This window comes from Astyanax mexicanus, chromosome 1 (genome assembly GCF_023375975.1).
Source record: "Astyanax mexicanus isolate ESR-SI-001 chromosome 1, AstMex3_surface, whole genome shotgun sequence".
Classification (NCBI taxonomy): Eukaryota; Metazoa; Chordata; class Actinopteri; order Characiformes; family Acestrorhamphidae; genus Astyanax; species Astyanax mexicanus.
Window position 1 is genome coordinate 35,666,664 of NC_064408.1, and position 22,183 is coordinate 35,688,846.

The following is a 22,183-nucleotide window of genomic DNA, read 5'->3' on the forward strand; positions in this document are numbered from 1 at the left end:
TTTGGAGCATTTCTGTTGAGAAATGTATCATTAAATACAAAAAAGATGCAGAGCTTTCAGACCTCAAATAATGCAAAGAAAAAAGTTTATATTAATAACGTTTTAAGAGTTCAGAAATCAATATTTGGTGTAATAACCCAGTTTTTTATGAAAGTTTTGGCATGTTTTCATCCACCAGTCTTACACACTGCTTTTGGATAACTTTATGCCACTCCTGGTGCAACAATTCAAGCAGTTCAGCTTGGTTTGATGACTTGTGATCATTCATTTTCCTCTTGATTATTTTCCTGACGTTTTTTTATTTGGTAAAATAAAAAAGTTGTCTTTTATTTTTTTCCAGAGCTGTATGTATAATCATTTGTAGGGTTGTGCGATATGACGATATATTTAGTTATGAAGATAGAAAAAAGTATTTAATATTACGCTCTATGATGTATACACCAATACAGCAGCCTTTTAGCTGCCTGGCGACAAGCAGTAACTCTGAACACGAGACTGAATGCCTCTCACTGGCTGCATCCAGATACTTTTGCTACTCCTTCTCTCCTACCCCAGAAAAAGGTGAAGGAATGAAGGAGAGGAGGGGGAGGAATGGAGAAAAGTACCAGTAGGAAATAGGACAGCTGAGCCCTTTCAGATAGGATGTTGACTAAAGCTTAAACTCCTATTCATTGCAGAGAAAATACAATTTTTAACATTTAATGAAATATTGCTCAATCAAACAAAAGTGGAAGCCTTGTGTTATTTATTTTATGTATTATTTTTTACATCTACACATGTCAAAAAATAAATGAATTAATAAGTAATTAATTTGATTTAAAAAAAGTGTTCTCAGGTGCTTTGTGGGCGTGGCCACAGTGATATCACTCCAAAATCTTTAAAACAATTCCTGGGTAGGCTACTGTGGTGTGTCCTCGGTTGGAAGCCTCTTGGAGAGAATTTTAGTATATATTTTTTTTAATCCTTCAGTATTCTGACTCGTGGCACGATAGCGCCATGAAATCAGTTTCCTGCTCACAGAGGAGAGGAGGAAGATCGGTAGGTAAAAGGAGGTACTTTTGGGGTTTCTGGATGCAGCCAATCCTGCACGCTTAGAATATAATGCAATAAAAGCTAGTAATGTGGGTGATATGTGTAGATATGCAATACGTTTAACTTTTGGAGACCTATTTTCGGCATAACTAATTGCTGTAATTTAAGACTTGATTTCCATATAATAAAACAGATCAAATATAAGCAGAACAATTCACAGTCGGTTTGGTGTGAGAATTGTACATGATGGTGGTATTTGGTGAACACAACTTTTTATATTATATAAATACTGTCTGATACCCGAGGCACTGGTTTACACCGTTTAAAGAAAATTTTAGGTCTAAAACAATAAATGAATCTATTTATGGCTTATCTATTCATCCATTCTTATTTTCTGCTGGTATTTTACCCTTTTCAACATTCTGTATTTACCTCAGAAGGCCAGTTTTGGCCATATTACAGTTTTGCATAGAAAATAAAATAGATATATTTGTCAAATATGAGCCAGATACTTACTCTACAGTGACAAACTTCACTTAGAATGTGTTTATCTTGAACGCAGAATTATACAGAGAATTTTAAACATTGTTGGAGTTTCTCCTTTAATGATCAGGCTTGACACATATTCCAGGGTGTAAACTGACACACATAATGAGGAGTCGATCTGTATGGAGTGTTCCAGTCAGTACTCTTTATTTACAATGCTCTCACTGTAGTCTCACTGTATGTGTTTGTGTATGTGTGTGTGTGTGTGTGTGCGTGTGTGTGTGGCAGATCCTGAAGGCACAGCTGAGTGTGTCAAGTGGTCACTGCGAGATGCTGCAGTTCATAGGTTTGTGTTTGAGATAGTTTAAAAGTCTTGGAGGCACGTCCAGAGAGTCTAGATCTTGAATCCTGTTCACCTGCTTCAGGTGTCTGCGGATAGATAGCCTACACTGAGACACCAACGACCGAGGACAGCCTGAGAAAGAGAAAGAGATGGGGAGAGAGAATTAAACAGTGTTGACAAACAACATACTAATCATAGGCTCTACTCATTTCTTCTAGCTCATCTTTTCTTTCTTTTAATTTTCTTTTAGTACAAATTGCTCTCTCTCTCTCTCTCTTACTTACACTTTAATCACTTATTTTCCTCCTGCATATATCCTTCTCTTTTCTTTCTCCTTCCCTCTTTCCTCCTGTATGCCCCCCCTTGTACCTTCATACTCTTAACATCCTCTCTTTAATTCACTTCTGCATACTTACTTATTTTTCTCCCTCCTTCACACCTTGCTCTATATTTTCACACTTTCATCCCTCATTTTCCTCCTGCACATCTCTTTCCTTTTTCCTTCCTCTTTTCCCCTCTTTTGTGCTTTTCATTTTTTTTTTCATTCCTTCATTTCTTCCTGTATAAATTCTTCTCCTCTTTAATATTTTCTCTTCCTTTTTTATACCTTGCTCCAACTTTTCACTTTTTGATTCATTATTTTTCTACTGCATACATCTTTCTCTTCACTTTCCTTTTACCATCCCTCTTTTCCCCTCCTTCATACTTTGTTCTAACTTTCCACTTTCTTTTCTTCTTTCCTTTCCCCCATCCACACTTTGCTCCGGCTTTCCACTCTTTCATCCATTATTTTGCTACTAAATACCTCCTTCTCTTTTTTCTCCTGTCTGCCTCCTTCTCTTTTTTCCTTTTTCCTTCCCCATTTTCTCCTCATTCTTTTACTCTCACTCTCTTCTTTCTCTTTCTTCCCATCCCTCCTGGTTACCTCTCTCTTTCAGCAGCAGTTCCAGAGCCTCGTTCTGCTTGGTGCTCTTCTCTATGATCAGTGTGGGCAGGTAGACATTAGCTCCGAACTCGATCAGCAGTCTGATGAAATCTACACTGCAGCCGTGTCTCAGGCACATCTCCAGCACTGTCTTCCTGGCCGGCATGGCCCTGGTGGACGACTTGTCGTCCGGCCAGTTGTAGTTGGGGTCGGCTCCATAAAGCAGGAGGATCCTAAAGCAGTCCAGGTGGCCATAGACGGCTGCCAGGTAGAGCGGCCCGCTGCAAACAGCCACTCCAGATGTCCACAGTGTGACCTTGGACCTGGCGTTGACCTCTGCACCGTGCCGGAGGAGGTGGCGGAGGATTTCAGCATCCCCCTCACGGGCGGCTGTTAGCACAGGAGAGCCGGCATTGCGTAGGTTACCATTGGGGTCAGCACCAGCACGCAGCAGAGCCAGAACACAGCCCAGATACCGTCCACAAACAGCGGAGAACAGCGGCGTCTGAGCTTTCACATCCACGCTGTCCACCTCCGCGCCGTGGGCCAGCAGCAGCTGCAGGCACCGCAGGTGACCTAAACACACAAACACACACTTTAATTGGTTTAATCGGATACTTTAATGGAATTACAGTGAACTCTGATTTAAGACTCTCTTCATCCCTCAGGATTGAACAGGCAGTACTGAACAGTACTGTGCCTTTCAAGGGCACATTTTTTTTATTAATAACCTTAAAACTCTATTTACACACTAAAATAAGAAAGAAAAAGTATTATAGTAGTAGCATCATAAGTTTCATGTTTGCTATTGTCCCTTTCTTTCCTCAATGAATGACTAATAAAAAAAAGTAAGGTAAACTGGTAAACTGTATGCAAATGAGCTCTGTTCTAGAGCACCTTGTTAAAAAACAGACTAAATAAATAAATAAAAATACCAATACAAAATCTGTCTCTCCACCAATATAGCTTTTCTAAATAAAAAAAATGGGTAGAATTACTGGAAAGATGGAACTCATGTAAACAACAAGTTCAAGGGACAATACTTGTAATTAGGTTATTATTAGTACAAACTGACTTGGACTCCATAAATGACTGTTATCAACTAAATAAAAAATGAGAGAAAAAAAAAAGAAAGAGAGACCGAAAAAGAAAGCACCTTCATGTTTGTGACACCATAACCAAATTGACCTTTAAAATGATAAGCTCAATTTTCACATTCGCACTGGTGAGTAAACAGTTGAAAGAGTAAACAGTAAACAAGTCAACTCAAGTTAAGGATATTTCTTTAATGCTTTTAGTGCTTAGCTTTAAGGAGATCCAGGTCTGAGCCCCAAGTAAGTGAGCCAGAGGAACAGCTCCCTCACAGCGATCAGAAGAGCGCGTACCTTTGGAGGCGGCCATGCGTAAAGGTGTGCTGGGAAGTCCCCAGCCGCTGCACTGGTTGATGCACTTCCTGTAGCGCTCCTGTGACAGCAGCTCCTCCAGCAGGAGGTGGTCATCGTTGGCCGCTGCACAGTTCAGTTCCAAACTCTCAGCTGCGTAGTCATCCTCCTCCGCCGGGCGCAGCTGCAGCATGGACCTGACCTGCAGGAAGATGTGGAGAACAACAGAAACAGAAGGATGAACAGAACTGCATTCCTATTTATTTTAAAAGTCCAATTACTTAAATCTATAGTTTGAATCAGTGTATTACACAAAGATGTCAAAAGTATTCACATTCATTACTCAGGTAAAATTACAGATACTAGGGTTTAAAATACTTCTCTATAAGTTAAAGTATCAACTCAAGCTTTTTACTCAAGTAAAAGTGTAAAAGTACTGGTTTCAAAACTAGTTAAAATATAAAAGTAAAAATAATGTAAGAGGAAAAAATTCCATTAAACAATTTTCTTCTAAAAGCCATAATGAAAATAATGTTATAATAAAATGTTAATGTTGATAAATGTGGAATGCACTAGGCTTCCTGTTTCAGCCACATATATGACCACTGAAAATGAATGCATTTTAATAAATTTAAATATATCAAAGAAGCTAAGTTAATTTTCATACTAGACTACATACACTGGCCAAAAAAAGGTGCCACCTGGATTTAACTAAGTAACTGATCTGGTGTTGCTGCAGTTGGTCACGTCTGGGTTCAGCAACAGTATGTGCTGAAAGAATGAGGTCAGCTGACTACCTGAATATACTGAATATAGACCAGGTTATTCCATCAATGATTTTTTTCTTCCCTGATCATACGGACATATTCCGAAATGACAATAGCAGAATTCACGGATCTGTAATTGTAAAAGAGTGATTCAGGGAGCATAAGATCATCATTTTCACACATGGACCACAGAGTCCAAACCTTAACCCCATTGAGAATCTTTGGGATGTGCTGGAGAAGGCTTTGTGCAGTGGTCAGACTCTACCATCATTAATTCTGCAAGATCTTGGTAAAAATATATGCAACACTGGATTTAAATAAATCTTGTGAAGTTGCAGAAGCTTACTGAAACAATGCCACTGCGAATATGTACCAAAATCAACAAAATATTAGTGTTTTTTTTTTTTGGTGGTGACTTTTTTTGGGCCAGGCAGTGTACATTTGCTATGTTCTTGTTGAAGTGTGTCATGATGTTCAGGTGAGATGGATTGCATATAAACCAACAAGGTGTCAGAATGGTAACGTTATATGTTTATACTTCTCATTCGACCACAATGAGATTCACTGTATCCAGATGGAGCAATTTATCTGGATACAGTTTTTTTGAACAATGAGAAGCCAGAATGAAAACAATCTAAAATATTTCAGTAGTCAATTTTTGGTGAATACTTTGTTGTCATTTCTTTGCAAGTTGTTTTGTATGGAAACCCATTCCCACCACCTAAAATAATCCAATAATACCCGCAGATTTGTTTCTTCTTTTTAAGTAAACTAATAAAAATCCAGCACATTGAAGCCAATTGCGGGAATTGGCTTCAATAGTTCTGGACACAACATTTCCCTCAATTATTCTTCCACAACAGGAACTAGTTAAGTTAGCTAGCTAAGCTAAGCTAGTTAGCCTAGCTATGTCAAAATACCTGGTTAGCCGTTTCACCTGGAGGAGGGGGTTACGATAATTATCAATTCTAAATCATTATCCATCATTTCTGGCCTGCATCTTGTAAGTGACAGATTTTTATAACTTACCTAATAATTTCCCTCTAACTCTCCTTCTCTAAGCATGAAATAGCTCGATATAAAATCCAGCCAGCCTGTTCTCCAGGCAGCTAACACTAGCTAACAGTAACGGGGAGACCAGGCTGAAGAAGTACAAAATCCACATTTTAAACGAATTATAACCAAATTAAATAAAACCTCCTAAAACTCGAAAGCGGACCAGTCTGTATATTTAATATAAACACCTCTCTGATGTTCAGCGTTTAACTGTTGGATAATAAGTGTCTAGTCATCTGATGTAAACAAACAGCACAAACTCGGCCAGTCAGGCTCTAACAGAGCTTCCTGTGCTCCTGTTTCATTTTTAACCGGGTCAGACACAAAGCTCAGAGCAGAAACACACTATACACGTTCTCTAAATGTCAGAAACCTGCCATAAAAACGCTATTTTTAGCTAAAACAGTCGAATTTTGGTTCGCCTGCCTCAAGGACACTCACCGGCTAGTCGCAGCTGGGACGATTCTGATTGGCAGAGTTCATCACGTGGTCAAGCAGCAATGGGGGGGGACGGGGGGGGGACTTTTATTTTGTTAAAAGAAATGCACCCTTTTCATGCTTTTTTTAAACGCTGAATTTATTCGATGACAAAACAAATGAATGCAAATATAAAAACATTAAAAAAAACAGTGCAACCAACAAATTAAACAGTGTGCAACTTGGAAATACATGGACATACATAAAAAAAATGCCAAAAGAATTTTTAAAGCCAAGAAACATTATCTGATAAAAATATATGAAAAGTGTATTAAAATACGAACTGACAATACCAAGAGTAAATAAACAAAAACAACAATTGAAGTAAAAAATATAAAAGTATAAATTTTTGCATTTCAAAACGAAACACATCACCTGAAAAAAAAATAACTAAATAAGCAGAAATTAAACACATTTTTTTTTCATCTATTGCTTTAAAAACGAATTAATCAATTCCATTTTTTCAAAGCCAACCCCACCCCCTCGTTTACAAAATATGCAAGGCATGCCTCATCCAACAACTACACCTACAGTGAATAACATTCTGTACATGCTTTCGGGAATTATTGATCATATAAAATTTATATTTTTTGGTCAAATAAACAACTGTTTGGACTGAGTGCATTCTCAAAACACTCCATTAACCATTAACAGGACAAGTGCATAACATTGCTGGCTATGGCTATTGCTAGCAATAGGGGAACCTACTCAGTACTAGGCAGGCTTTAAATGCTAAATGTAGGCATTGTAAAATAAACTGAGGTGTGTGTTACAGTCTCTCATGGTGCGGCTCCTATACTAATAAAGATGCTTATTGCAGTTTTAAAATTCCTTTTTCTCCTTTTGGCTCAAATACAGTAAAGAGATTAATTGCATTTATCAGCTGTTCCCTTTGTAAAATAAATGTGAGAATAAACAAACAGTAATAATTAAAAAGTGCAAATAGAGTGATCACATACAGGGTTTTCCCTCTCAAGCCTTTTGTGCAACTTTTAAACATCAGAAGTAATCTGGCAAATGTATTGCTTAAAATATAACACACTAATTTTCCCTTTCATAGTAAATATGTATTAAAAAATGATTAATAAAAAATGCAGCTTTAAAAAATAAAACATATAAGAAAAACAGCAATGGCTCAAAACAAACTGATATTAGGGCCTGATATTTGGTCTAAAATTGACAATCCAAATGTTTATCACTACTGGCAGGATTTTGTTTTACTGTTTTTGGCTGCAGCATCAGTAGAATTACTACCCCTTTTTGGATAATTTTTAGCTTTGCATATAAAAAATAGAAGTGCTAATTAACAGCAACCAAACCACATAGGCTCTTGGTGGCTCTGCTCCAGTGCTTAGAACAAAATCAAAATCTGGCTTGGAGGTCTGAGTATAATTTGTGTAGTACAATTGTTTTATTTTAGTTTGTGTTCTCTCTGTCTAGTATATTTTTGGTGCATTTAAAATAGCTCTGGAGTCTAGGGAGTTGGTAAACATGGCCCTACAATAGAACCAGAAATGAAGTTCAGCAAGACAACAGTTGCATTTAATGAGTGGGAAATGCTGTGTTGACAAGAAAATGCCCTGTGTTACATGATGTGTCAACACTTTACTGTAAAAAAAGACAACAAATGCTATCTTGCATTTTGTGCCTTACTACATTAATTTTTTTTTAAATGGGTAAAAACACAAAGAACTGCACTGTCTAGTTATTTTACAGCTTTTCAGTACCCTAACCCCTTTCAGTGTTCTTGAATAATGAATAAATTATACTAATACAAGTTTTTTTAACCTCAGTTTGGGACCACCAGTACTTCCTGGCATCCCACTATTAGCCAGTCTGCACTGCTTTGCACACAGTTACTGACTAGTAATACAAGTTATGAGGCATACATGGGTTATCAATCCTGAATAAAGAAAATGGTCTATTATTCAGGGTACTGGTTAAGTGGCAGTGGCAAATAATGTTGCCACATGACAACCAAAAAGTACCTATTTTTATAAAATTTTATCCTATTCATTATGGTGTATGAAAAACAGATATTTAATAGTTAATACTAATGGTAGTGAATTTTCTAACCCCTGCCAGTAAAGGAACTAACAGCTAAGCATAAAAGGGTGGATGTTTTTTTTGCTTCTAGTTCAATTGCAAAAATACACTCAATAAACACTGATAGTGTGTTGGAGTTATTTAAACATCCTTGTTCCTCCAACACTTGGTAAGAAACCAGAGGGTTTACAGTGCGCAGCTGCACCAGTCTTTATATCATTTAATTCTAATAGTTTGTGTTGATTATTTAAGTTTTAAATGATGTTTTTGCAGCCAGATTGGTCAGTAAACAGTGATTCAATATTAAAGTAAATTGAAATCTAAAATATACATATAAAATTATGCTGGCTGACATCAGACTTTCCAGCCCCCTGAATTTGGTATTTGTAAAAATGTTATACAGGGTATGAGCAGATTTTATCAGTAAAGCAGTGAATGAAGGCAGTAAACAGTCTTTTGCAGTTTTCTAAGTCATTACAAGATTCTGTTCAATTCTGTTTGATCGTTAAGCCCTTGCTTTTGCACTCTGTAGAGTAAAAAAATAAAAGCTTCCCTTTCTCAAATTTCTGATAATATCAACAAGAAGCACTTACAGCAACCCTGCTGCACTTTCCCTGATACCAGAATCCTATTTACATCGTTCAAAAAGGCAAAAATATAAACACTAAAATGACATTGTTTGTTTGTTTTAGGGTGTTCTTTGGCAGAAAACAAACTTTCTCCGATATCAACATTGGCCTGGGAATCCCTTCAGAAGTGTGTTGGGTTGGTCTGAATTTTGGCAGGGTTTGTTTTTTTAATCCCTTTTGAGTTCTGGTCCGAAACCTGTTTTTGTTACTATGGAGATTCAAGAGGATTCCTGCACCTCCTCTTTGAGAATCTGGGTTACCATAGAAACAGGTTTGTCCTTTGCAGCCCTAAGATCATCTTCCGCTTCCGCCTCCCGATTGGCCGACTCCTCCTCTTCTCCAGCGCCATTTGTCAAAGACACGCAGTCTCCATTTGGTTGGTCCAAAGAAGTTGTGGGCAGGGCTTTAGGTGAACCATTGTGATCTGAAGAAGAGTCAATTGGTTCGTCTGGATGTGGGAGGACTCCATCAGCGACAGCAAGCTGCTGATTTGTTGATTTAAAGAGAAACAATGTCAGAAAAAAACGTAATATTATGTACCATTCATTTAATGCAGCAGTGATCCATGATTGCTTTTTTTTTTAATTAAAAACAGTACCATGTGGTAGGTTTGGTGGATGTAACTGCTCTCTATATTTTGACAGCTTTTTTTAAACGGAAAAAAATTAACAATATACATTTAAAATGCAGAAATTCACACAGCATTTCATTTACATTAACCTGTTTTAAAATAACTTTTCCATGTGCTCAGACTGTCGCGTTTAAACTTGGAAACAATTTACATTAAAAGTAATTTAATATTAAATATTATTACCAATCCTTAGTTAACAATTTCTTAAGCAGCAGTATGCTAGTAATTCAAACCACCTCATTTGTATTTGTATTTGTTACATACAGTTTATTTACTTATATCAAAATGTGACATGCCAACACATATAAACCTTTGTGTATAATTTATGGACAGCATAGTAACAATTATCTAAAGATGAAAACATATACAAAAGAACAAAAAAAACAACAAAAACAAAATGCAACTTACTCTTTGTAGTTCAGTCATCGTCCTCTCCTCCTGTGTCTGTTTGAGAGTGAGTGTGAGGAGTGTGTCCAGAACAGACTGCTTAGGCTGCATTCCCTTATCATAGCGGTTATACATGCCACACCAAAATCTGTTAAATGCACGCACGCAGAGAGAGAGAGAAAGACAGATATGATGCAGGAAATGATCAGATAAACAGATAAACACTCAGCTGTATGAATGAGGCTTAAACTGCTGCAGTTGTTTCAAAGACTGCTGATGAGTCATGCTCTACTTGAACTGCAGCAGAAATGTGTGTGTGTTTTCATGTTTGAATTGCAGAGATAAGTACTAGCTTATAGTGTGTGTGTGTATATTTGCATTTGAAATGCAGTGGTAGAGTATGTGTGCAGTAAAACTGTGTGTGAATGTAATTACACTAGGGGTGGGTTAGTAGATTGCTTGCATGCTTGTGTATGCACCTACTTGAATTTGAGCATGTGTGTGTGTGTGTGTGTGTGTGTGTGTGTATTCATACTTGAAGTGCAGCGGTAATGTGCTGGGCCTGAGGAGGCTGTTGTGTGTGGAGCGTTTGTACAGCGGGTTGCGGAACTCGTCCTGACACTGTAGTAAAAACGGCCACAGAGAAAACGTCCTCTCCCTCAGTCTGTGAAAAGACATTAAAGCCGCAGTTTAGCATGAAAATACAATTTAAACATTTTTTTTATATTATATTAGGTTTTACTAAATATTTGTGCACATGTATGCTACTTTTCAAAGCTAATACAGCATTTAAGTGCCTTGAAATAAGTATGTTGCCAAAGATGTGTTGTATTCAGCTCTACTAGAACAGAAACTGGACTGGTTGAATGTGTTTACACTTGTGTAAATGTGCCTTCAGAGAAGTTATCATGTGTATGCATATTCAGACAGTAAAACATAGTAGTAAAACAGGTCAGTGTGTAGAATCTAACCAGATATTTCTTTAGAACCTCCACGTTTTTTATCTCTGTCTCTGGTTCTTGTTGTATGTGCTGTGTTTTTTCCTGAGTAAGAGCAAGTATAAGCTCAATCATTCAATTATTTTATCAGCTATTATTAAATAGTGAGTTATGTGTGACCTTTATTTGTATTCATGTGTTTCTTGGTCTAGGGTTTCTGGCACTGACAGAATAAACATCTATGAATGTTTGGCATTGTTAAATTGCCATTACATAAATGTAAATGCAGCACCCTCAGTGAGGAACATTTTATTAATAGAGAAAAAGGAAATGTAAAAGCAGCAACTGAACTCACACGGGGTCCTGTGGAAATAGATTAAACTGAAATAACAGTCATTGGTGGACATATGTAATTGTATATGTAATATATATTGAAAAAATCATATCACCTTTACTGAAACATTTATTTTGTTATATACTGTATATTGAGATTAAATCATTGTACAGACCAACATTGGTACAAAAGTGTTTGTACCCCTAAATTCAATAATTATTCTTAAGCCTTACAGTCACAGAAATTATCATTATACAGTCAACAAGTGTGTGAGTGTGTGTGTGTGTGTGTGTGTGTGTGTGTGTGTTCTCACCTCATGTCTTGTCTCTCTTTCTGGCAGTTTCCAATGAAGTTTCCATACTGACAGGCATAGACGTGATCATGAATAGTCAGCAGGTAACGTTCATTAAATTGAAAGGCACACGGGAACTGCTCTGATAGCTGCCACACACACTCCACAAACTGAGTGAAAACAGGGGAAACCTCCTTAGGATCACCTTCTAGGAGACCACACCTGAAAGACACACAAAGACACTTTTCAAATTCCAAATCAAAATATTGTAATTTACAGCATTTATTTGCAGAAGATGAGACAGGGCTGAAATAACAAAACTGCAAAAAAAAAAAAGCAAAGCTTTCAGACCTCAAATAATGCAAAGTTTTAAGAGTTCAGAAATCAATATTTGGTGGAATAACCCTGGTTTATAATCACAGTTATCATGCATCTTGGCATGATCTCCTTCACTAGTCTTACACACTGCTTTTGAATAACTTTATGCCACTCCTGGTGCAAACATTCAAGCAGTTTAGCTTGGTGTGATGGCTTGTGATCATCCATCTTCCTCTTGATTATATTCCAGAGTTTTTCAAATTGTTAAAATCAAAGAAACTCATCATTTTAAGTGGTTTCCAGAAATGTATATTGTTGTTGTGAACTAAGAATTTTCTACAAAAATCTGTAATAGAGACCTGAATTGTTTGGCTGTGAGAAGTTTTAAGAAACAGAGAGAGCACAAAAAAAGAAAAAGTAATGTTTATCTTTAAGCAGATTTTCTATTTTAATACAATAGTGAGTAAAACTATCATAACTCACATCTTTGTTTTCATCTTCTTTTTATGAATACATTTCTTAAATAGTGTTTACAAGCCTGCAGTTTTCAGGTTTGTTTTTTTCTGAATATAGAATAAATAAATAAAAAACATAAGTACAATAAAAAGTGTGATGTAACAAAAAAAAACAAAAAACAACAGATTCCAAAGTCTGGAATAAAGTCAATTGAATATAGTGGCCCATTTACACTACTTAATCTTGAACACTGTTCTTACCTGTGACTGAACTTGTGTCCAAAAGAAATCCACTCTTTTTCAATCAGCACCTGAAAGACCAAGACCATAGATTCAATATAATTTGTAGGAAATTTGCAGATGTCCCCCCTGATCAAAACCAACTATCAATGTTGCAATAAACACTGATACTAAAAACTATGATTGGGGTGGGTGAGGTACCAAGAGGGAGTATATGATATCTCTGTCTGTTTATAAACAAATAAGCCACAACTAATTTCTACATGACCATTTTGCAACATCTGTATATTTATTGGAATTAAGTAGGTCGTTTAAATTGACGTATGTTTGTGTCTGTGTTTGAAAACTCACCATGAGCCCTTTGATGGTTCTGTAGTATGGATCCAACAGGATGCAGGCAAGAGAGCAAACCTGAGCAGTCCGGTCCCAGCCGTCAGAACAATGTACCAATACACTTGCACCTTCATCACCTACTGCCTAACACACACACACAACAATAAATGCTTAAATAATTATGCACTTTCTTTGCATTCAGTCCCTATGGTCCCAACCTTTTCTGATTTGGGGTTGCATTTTACAATTTTTAAGCTTGACTGCAAAAAAAAATTTAGATAAAAGGTTTTGTGTAATGACTAATATAAAATGACAATGACAATCAAAAGTTTGGAAACACCTTTTCATTAAATTTTTATTTATGTTCAACATTGTATATTATCATTAAAGACATCAAAACAAGGGGTAAGGGTAAACAAAAAAGTGCTTGGTCTCCACAACCCCCTGATCAAAACCCAGCTGAGATGAGGTTATGTTGATTTGGGATGAAGTGGAGCTTCACAGCATGAACGAAAAGCAGCAACTATTGTTTAGCACCTCCAGGAACTCCTTGAAGACGCTGAGACCTCTTTTCCACCAACAAAGTGCTGGTGCTGGAGCCGGTTCCTGCGAACCTTTTAAGAAATGGCCCGTGTTTCCACTGCTTTAAGGAGTCACTCACTACGTATGTGAATGTGGGCGTAAACAGAAGTCAGGGGGAAACTTGAAAACAACATGGCGGAACCCGAGCTCCTTTTAAAACTTGTGCTGCTCTCCTCGGTGGACCTTCTCTGGCCCAAAACCTGTGATTTCGCGGTGGAAACATAAAGAACAGTTCGAAAACTTGGCACCAGCACCGGCACCATGCCGGAGGAAAAGCCCCTTAAGAAAACTATTGCAGGTGTCTTTCCTTCATGAAGACACTGAGATTAAAATATCAAGAGCCCAAATCTGTCATCAAAGCTTAATGTGGTGCTCAAATTAATAATTTAAAGTATAAAATATTCTGGCTTGTTTAACATTTTTGTTTACAAAATAATTCCATATTAAATGTACAATGTAGGAAAATCAGAGTGAATGATAAGAGGTGTGTCCAGACTTTTGACTGGTACTGTATATGTGAAAGTACCTTGGCCAGAAAGACGCCTGCGTCCATCACAGCTTTAATGTGTCTTAGCCAGCCGGAGTTTTCCAGTCCTGTTAGGTAATCGCTCATAGAGGGAGACTTCTGAGCACACACTAACAGAGCAAAACACATATATAGTTAATCTCTCTCTCTCAAACACATACACATTGAAAATAATACAAATATATGCAAATACAAATATATGCAAATATAATAAAGTTTACACAATAAAGCAAAAGCTAATACAGTTTCCTCAAGTCTAAGCTATTTTCAATATAAATTCTACTTTTAGGTCTGTGGTTATGTTTGAGGTTAAAATGTGCTTTTAAACTGTAATATGACAACACAACCCGTGGGATGTCTAAAGTCTTATTTTAATAGTGTAACATATAGAGTTGTCAGGTTTCTGAGTTAAACATATCATGCTACATCATGTTGTGTTTGTCACAATTTATTGCCTGTATTTGGCCTTTTAGTGCAAACAAGCTTAAAATCAGCTATTGTTGCTTCTCTGCTATGTTAAACGTATACCCATATACTGCCCCCTCTTCTGAAACAGTTAATAAGAGCAATGATGAATAGTATTAAAATGCAACACAGGAGTAAATGAACAAGTAAAACGCATTACATAAACCCAGAAATAAAGTCATTTCATAGTGATCTTTTGAAAAACACAGGAAACTGGGAATAGGATGATTTTAGGATGAGATTTAGGCGTAAAGAAATTGTTTAAGATTAGGTTTAAAGTTAGATTTTTGGATTAGGTGTAGCATAACAAAATCAATGGTGGTCTTCACCGTCACAGAAAAATGAACGTATGTGTGCCTGTGTGAGTCTATGCATTGTAATTTGCATATATGAAAATGTGTATCTTTTGTCGGGAGCAAAAGTCCCACCACGTAGAACCTTTCTCAACAAAGGCACAGGCATGTAAAACTAAGGGTGGAGCTGGATTTGGATGTAGCTTTAGCAGTATTTACCTACTGTGTGTGTGTGTGTGTGTGTATGTATGTGCACAAGTGTGAAAGTGAGCCAGTCAGGGTCCTTAGAGTCTTACACACTCTTTTTAAAAGCTGTGACTAGATCTAATCTAAATATGAATTGTGTGTTTAGATTTATATGAAAGCTAAAACTGTTTAAAATTAATGTGATCTAGTGGTCCATTCACAGTGAAATATTCACACTACGTTATTTTCACACAAAGTTTGTACAGGAAACTGCATGTGCATGTGTGTGAGTGCGTGTTCTTACACTCCAGTAGTTTTTGTAGACTGCTCCTCATTACATGGATGTTCTCAATGCCCTGGAACTGAAACCTGATGTTGGAGTAGTTCCCCTCATTCTCATAGCCTTTACCTGCCGCACGATTAGCCATGGCATTCAGCTGAAACACAAACACCCCCACACATACCAAATTGTTTATTTTTTTAGGTATTAATTCCCAATTTCATCACATTTTCATCACGTGTTACATGAGGTGGAACGAGAATTTAAAATTGAATTTAAATCCAAAGTGAGCACTTTAATGTCTGAGAGTGTGTCCCATGCTAATTTATAAGCTTCCATTACATGTTAGCTCCATTAACCTCAAAGCTCCAGCATAGAGCTACAGAAGCAAACTTTAAACACTAAACATGTCATGACTTATCACCTATACTTGGGGTAAAAGTAGGGAAGTAAGAATCTCTTATTTAGTTTTATTAAATTTAAATTTAATGTAGCATACTGTACCTTAGGCCGTGTGTCTACTACATAAATGAATGGGCAGTTGGGGTTGGCTTCACTGATAGCCTGCAGCATTTGCTCATCTTCGATGCACCGTGAACTCAAACCTGACAGCGGCTGGCTACAGCGGCAGATGGCTGCCTAGCAACAAAACAACAAACAAACAGGTAGATGGCACAACAACATTTCTTATTCACAGCTTACAGGCGTAGACAAACCCAAAGCCAACCAAAGCAAACCAAATTTTATTTATTTAGGAAATGTAAACATTTCATTTATTCCATTTGCAAAATTTGAATATTCTTAGTAACTACACCTTTTTTAGCTCTTCAAATAGGTTACACAATTTTATATTATAATTTGCCTCAATAATTGCTGGAATAAGTTATACAGTGATAGGCCTTCCATGTGGGTGTAGGTGTTGGTTTGTGTACCTTGGTGTCTTTGTGGTAGTAGGAGAGAGCAGGCAGTCGGCCACGGCTCCTAAACTTGGCGCTACCCGTTACCGTAGCAACACTGGCAGATTTGGGCAGACCAAGCACTGATGGATATGTACTACAGAGCTGAGAGAGAGTGGGAGAGGGGGAAAGTGGGAGAGAGAGAGAGAAAGAGAAAGAGAGAGCAGTAAATAGAAGCATGTAATAAGTGTTTTTGACTGGACTGAGTTAAACTAAACCAACAAAATATTTAATTATTCAAAGTGTGTTTGTGTGTGTATCTGCTTGGTTATACCTCATATTCGCTGTTGATGTGACTGATATCCCAGAGTTCATTGGGCAGACCCATCCTGTTGAAGTCTGTTACTATGTCAATGAGGCTCCATCCGTCAAGACGCTCAGCATCACTTTGTTTGGGGTTATAGAGAAACGCATAGAGCTCTTCCACCTTCACTGAGACACAACAACACTGTCAGCACCAACCTGTGTGTTAGTGTTTGTGTGTGCGTTTTCAATAGGGACATTTCAGCATTCTGTTCCCAATATCAGAATCAAACCTGTGAGTTTTTGATATTAAGGTTTAGTTAACTAAGAGTAGCTTAGATTTAAGCTTCTAAGGGTTAAGGTTAGGTACAAGCATAGATTTCTGAAGCTAAGGTTAGGACTAGTTTGGGATACTGAGATTAAGTCAGAAACAAGTTTAGGAGGTTAATTTTAAATTTATATGGTTGTGGTTAGGGTAAAGGTTAAGTACCGGTTTAGCATTATTCAACTGAAATAATATTTAAAAAAAATCAGTGAAAGCCTGTGTGCAATAAAACAAGTGTGTGTATGTGTATGTATGTGTGTGTGTGTGTGTGTGTTTAAGTGTGTACCTGGTTGGGACAGGCGCAGGAGAGACTGATGCACCTCCTGAGCTTCTCTCTCCCTGGGCAGCAACAGGTGGAGGAGCTGGAAGGTTTTGCAGTGAATCAGAAGTGGACACCCGGAAGCTGTCAGAGGAAGTTTCTCTATGGCGGATATGTGATGATGCAAAACCTGCACGCGCACACACACTAAAGTTAGATACTGCATAGCTCTGCTTATTGTTACATTCATACGTTTGACAGTAAACACAAAATTTTACTTACAAATGTGCTGTTTAAAGATACATTCAAATCATGCATTCATAAGTACCTTTAACTTTTTTTTGGCACAGAATAGGTGAAAACACACACCTTTTATAGACTTTTTTTTTTTCTCAAAAGGATCTAAAATCAACACTGGGTCAAAATTACACGTACAGGGTAAATATATTTATATGCATACAAGCATTCATACAGTACACCTAATATTTGGAATCTGGTATGATATCTGACCTTGGCAGAGCTGTTACAGTTACAACTTGGAATGCTTTGGAATGACCATTCCAAAAATGTACATTAAACTAATTTTTAAAACATGTTCATACAAGACAACACCAGCTTTTATAAGTACCACATTACCCATGTTTCCTTGCGGTTGTTGTTGGCTGGTTCTACGTAAATGAGGTGGGTGGCGGTCAGGTATAATGTGCCAGTAACCGCCTTTTTTGAGGTGTATCTGTCCAGCAGCTTCACATACTCCACCTGCAGACAAAACAAACACACACAACAGTGGAAACCAGATTAAATTAATTTTAATCTCACTTTTCTCAACATTTGCAACCATTGTATTCTTTTTAGGTATAAAATTTTAAAATACGGTTCACTTGTGGGTTTGAACAGTAAATAAAAAAGCCATATTTTTTTTGTTGTCATGCGGAGTTCTGGTTTTATCATAGTAGAAAAATCAGTGTCAGTAAGTTTATCGCCAATCAAACACTGAATTATACCGGACGTTTGTTAAAATTGGTGGAACTCCCCTTTCAACTGACTAGATCCCTATATATATCGTATGAGAATAGTCCAGAGAGCGTGTGCATGAGTGTAGAGGTCTAACACAATGAGCAGGACATCCTGGCAGCTCTATTTTAAACTACATTTAACAGTACACACTTTATAAATCACATGCCTACACTCTGTATTTACTTTTAGAAGAAAGGGCAGTGATAAGAGACCTGCAGTGCACACACCAAACTTACAATAGTTCCCAAATCCTACCCATTTTCTTTATTTTCACTGTTTTCTACACATTGCCAACCAGGGAAGATATTACAATTATTTTACTGTTTTTACTATTAATCCTGAAAACACTAAACTGTCCACTTTGAAGTTTGTAGGATTTCTTGGTTTCCTATCATCAGCCTTACTGCCATTCGTATCAACTTCACACCCAATATCCATCAACATTTATACTGATGCAGTAAGTAGCTACTCATTTGTTATAACCATGTAAAAAGATTCACCCTGTGGTTGTGGAAAAGATGTTAATCTATTTGAGAAGGGTAAAATTATTTGTATGCATCAAGCAGAAAAAACATCTAAGAAGATTGCTGAAACTACTAAAATCAGGTTAAGATCTGTCCAATGCATTATTAAAAAGAAAAAGGAGAGTGGGGTAACATTCGAGAAAGAAACGTGGTCGGAGAAAAAAAAAAGATTGATCGTGAAAGACAATTACTTTAACGTTTGGTGAAGTCAAATAATAGAAAACTAACACTAGAATTTAGGTATATGTTTAATAGTGAAAGTAAGATCATTTCCAGACTCATTTCCACAATATGAAGGGAACTCAATGGATTGGAAGTAAATAGCTCCCTAGCCTTAAGATAACCACTTATCAGTGAAAGTAACCAGCAAAAACAGCTTCAATTTGCTATGAAACATAAAGATTGGATTCTGGAGTGATGAAAGAAGATCATGCCGTCTGATGAGACCAGTTTTACCCTGTTCCAGAGTGATGGGTGCATCAGTGTGAGAGGCAGCTGAAGTGAATCTTGGGTTGCTGCAGTTGGCCAGGTCTATGTTTAGCAATGTTATGTGCCAAAAGAATGAGGTCATCTGACTACCTGAATCACTTTCCATGCTTTCTAGAGTCATAGGTTCACAATGACATATCCTACCCATTCACACTCATCATCAGCCCATTCACAAGCCCATTCACTTACCACGTCCACCCTTAATACCCTTAATCCCATTAGCATTTCCATACCCATCCTCAATATCCATTCCTTTTCCTCTCCACACTCAAACCCAAGCCCATCATCTCTAGTTGTTCACCATTTTCCCCTTATCATACATTTCAACCAAATATTTGGACCGCATCCGCTTTTTAAAGTGTCTATATTTCAGTGAATCTGAAACGTAGCAACTTCTGGAAAACGTAACATCATATTTAAATACAATAAACATCTCCAATATGGTCAGTCTGGATCACTAGACAAAATATTGTTCTGTAACTCAGCAATTTATCTGTTACAGGCAGGAAGCTGGTGCGAGGAGAAAAACACTCTTTTATAAGCTCACATCCTGCAGCACTGCTGACCAGCAATACTTCACATCCTTAAACACATCACCCACCCATAGACAGAGATCATTTCAAATCTGCCTGTGATGGTTTACTTATTAATGTGCGTGACAGTTTACTGAGTAAAGTACTAGTAAAGTCACTCCTGACTGGGTCATTAAACATCCCCACACAGCAGAAATTATGCAGGTGTAAACTTGGACTATAGACTCCTTTGCTGGCATATAAAAATTGCACTGCTATGAATAGGACATATGGTTCCAGCACTCTCACAGGTAATCAACACAAACCTGTCCATCTATAACATATGGTTTAAACAGAATATGCAGAAGAGGTCATTGGTTTTATATTATACACAAGCATGATATGTTTCTTCTACCATCCCAATAGCAATATTATTAATGATACTCCCAGTCATTTGCAGAAAAATGCCATAATCATTTTACGACATTAATAGTGTACAGTGTAGTCTTTGTGTGCAAGTGAGTGACATTAGAAGCTGAAAGAAAGTGTGTGACAGAGAAAAAGAGGAACTATGACTTATTATTAACCGCCCAAAGGTGTACAGCTGTTTCTCTCACACACACACAAACACACTTACTCAACACACTTATCTTGTGTAATAATATGTGTATGTGTAATAATTATTTGATTATTTCCCCTTATGAAAAGGAAGTATACTTAAGAGCATTAATTGTATGTTCAAATTAGGTATAGAATATTACAAGTACATTTTCAATTGAATATATTTCATAAAAATACTAATTAAATATATACAGTGGCATTAAATACTGCTTGAAGCGCACTTTAGTGTATTTTTTTCAGTAGCATGAGGGGTGTCCACGCAATGTGCAACAATACTTAAAGTAGTACTTTACCTATGCAGTTCAAGTGTATTTAAGAGGTGTTTAAAAACACATACATGTAATTCTGCTTAAGTTTGCAAAAGTTGTGCGAAAAACGCACTCAAAAAAAACAACAATTTAATACTTTGATTGTGTTCAAATACAGCTTAATTACAACTAAAATATACTTAAGTTTGCACAAGGTAAGTCCAAAATAACACATTTAGTATGTATTTAAGTACATATTTTAATTTTAAAAAGTATGTAATTAAAAAGTATGTACCATGTGAGTTATACATTTAAAAATGTACTTAATAATTATTTTACTTTTAAGGTTTTTTACTTTTTACTTTAAGGTTTAGCAGCCATCCAACATGAAAAATGTCAAATAGAATAATAATTGTATCCTAAACTGTCAAAAACAACAATAACTAAATGTGCAAAATAGACAAGATAAAGATGTTTATGAATTCACATTTACTTAGTTAACCAAAAATGCACATGCCACCTAATTAATTTATGAGAATAACTCTCTTAAGTAAAAATGTAAATCATTTTCTTCACATTTCTTCCCCTAAGAAAATGTACACTTCTCTATATTTCCTTCCTCTACTTTACTCTCTCCCTTTCTTTCTCTCAGCTTCACTCTCACTCCGTCTGTCTTTCTATCACGTTTACCAGAATTATTCAATCTTATTTTGTTTTTGTTTTTTTCTCACCTATCCCAGTGTAACGTTATTTGTTTTTGCTCCTTCTTTATTTTTATTTTTACTATCTCCGTCTTGTTCTCCACTTAGCCCTGCTTTTCTCTCTTTCTCTCTCTATGTTTATCGTCAGTGATAAGCTGATGTTTAGTTCAGTAAAGAGTGAACACACACAGACTGAAGTCCCTCCTATAAGCTAATGTGGGTTAGCAGCCCTGCTATCAGTAACTGTATTTTCTGATCCTCCGCGGGTTTACTGCTCTCGGTAATTAGGTTTAAATCTCACCTTCGGTGTTATAATGTGCTCCATGGGGTCTGGAGGTGAGGGTCCACCTTTATAACGGAGTTTTGGTTCTTGTTTTAAGCCTCATTTCCACTGAAACACACTGAACTGACCAGCAGCGACTCTCCCACTCTCACACTACAGTCAGCTGACCGCTCACACCCCGCGAGGAAACACCGCGAGACTTCAGCGCGCGCGCCGCCTTCAGCGTCTCCAAGCATAGCCTAGCAACCACCTGTTTACTAACCCCCTGTTTAACTAACATATTTACTACCCCCATGTTTAACAAACTCAGTTACTAGTAACAGTTAACCCATTGTTTAACTAACGTATTAACTACCCCCATGTTTAACTAACTCAGTTACTAACCCTCTGTTTACCTAACTAACCTCCTGTTTACCTATCTCAGTTACTAACCCCTTGTTTAATTAACTCAGTTACTAACCCCTTGTTTAATTAACTCAGTTACTAGTAACAGTTAACCCACTGTTTAATTAACTCTGTTACTAACCCCATGTTTAACTAACTCAGTTACTAGTAACAGTTAACCCATTGTTTAACTAACATATTTACTACCCCCATGTTTA

General features: G+C 36.9%; 2 protein-coding genes across 5 annotated transcripts; both read right to left on the reverse strand.

Annotated features, from left to right (window-relative positions):
* Positions 1–1,699: 1,699 nt before the first annotated feature.
* Positions 1,700–6,477, reverse strand: asb12a (ankyrin repeat and SOCS box-containing 12a). 2 transcript variants are annotated; one of them, XM_049466864.1, is made up of 4 exons: positions 6,433–6,477; positions 4,172–4,370; positions 2,787–3,362; positions 1,700–1,993 (listed from the first exon to the last, which is right to left on the reverse strand). In XM_049466864.1, the coding sequence occupies exons 2-4, from the start codon at positions 4,359–4,361 to the stop codon at positions 1,839–1,841; spliced, it is 921 nt and encodes a 306-aa protein (XP_049322821.1). In that variant the 5' UTR covers positions 4,362–4,370; positions 6,433–6,477; the 3' UTR covers positions 1,700–1,838. The 2 variants fall into 2 exon arrangements, with proteins under 2 accessions (XP_049322821.1, XP_049322820.1); XM_049466863.1 differs by lacking the exon at positions 6,433–6,477 and adding an exon at positions 5,965–6,410.
* A 64-nt stretch (positions 6,478–6,541) lies between these two features.
* Positions 6,542–21,976, reverse strand: mtmr8 (myotubularin related protein 8). Of its 3 annotated transcripts, none has more exons than XM_007256401.4 (14): positions 21,600–21,976; positions 17,823–17,945; positions 17,214–17,376; positions 16,634–16,791; positions 16,336–16,464; positions 15,908–16,042; positions 15,428–15,560; positions 14,180–14,289; positions 13,090–13,215; positions 12,760–12,809; positions 11,747–11,947; positions 10,697–10,825; positions 10,183–10,309; positions 6,542–9,625 (listed from the first exon to the last, which is right to left on the reverse strand). In XM_007256401.4, exons 1-14 carry the CDS (start codon positions 21,621–21,623, stop codon positions 9,362–9,364), a joined length of 1,872 nt encoding a protein of 623 aa, XP_007256463.2. In that variant the 5' UTR covers positions 21,624–21,976; the 3' UTR covers positions 6,542–9,361. The 3 variants fall into 3 exon arrangements, with proteins under 3 accessions (XP_007256463.2, XP_007256462.2, XP_049322780.1); XM_007256400.4 differs by having other exon boundaries at positions 6,542–9,628; positions 21,600–21,960; XM_049466823.1 differs by lacking the exons at positions 17,823–17,945; positions 21,600–21,976 and having other exon boundaries at positions 6,542–9,628; positions 16,634–16,786; positions 17,214–17,330.
* Between the last annotated feature and the right edge of the window lie 207 nt (positions 21,977–22,183).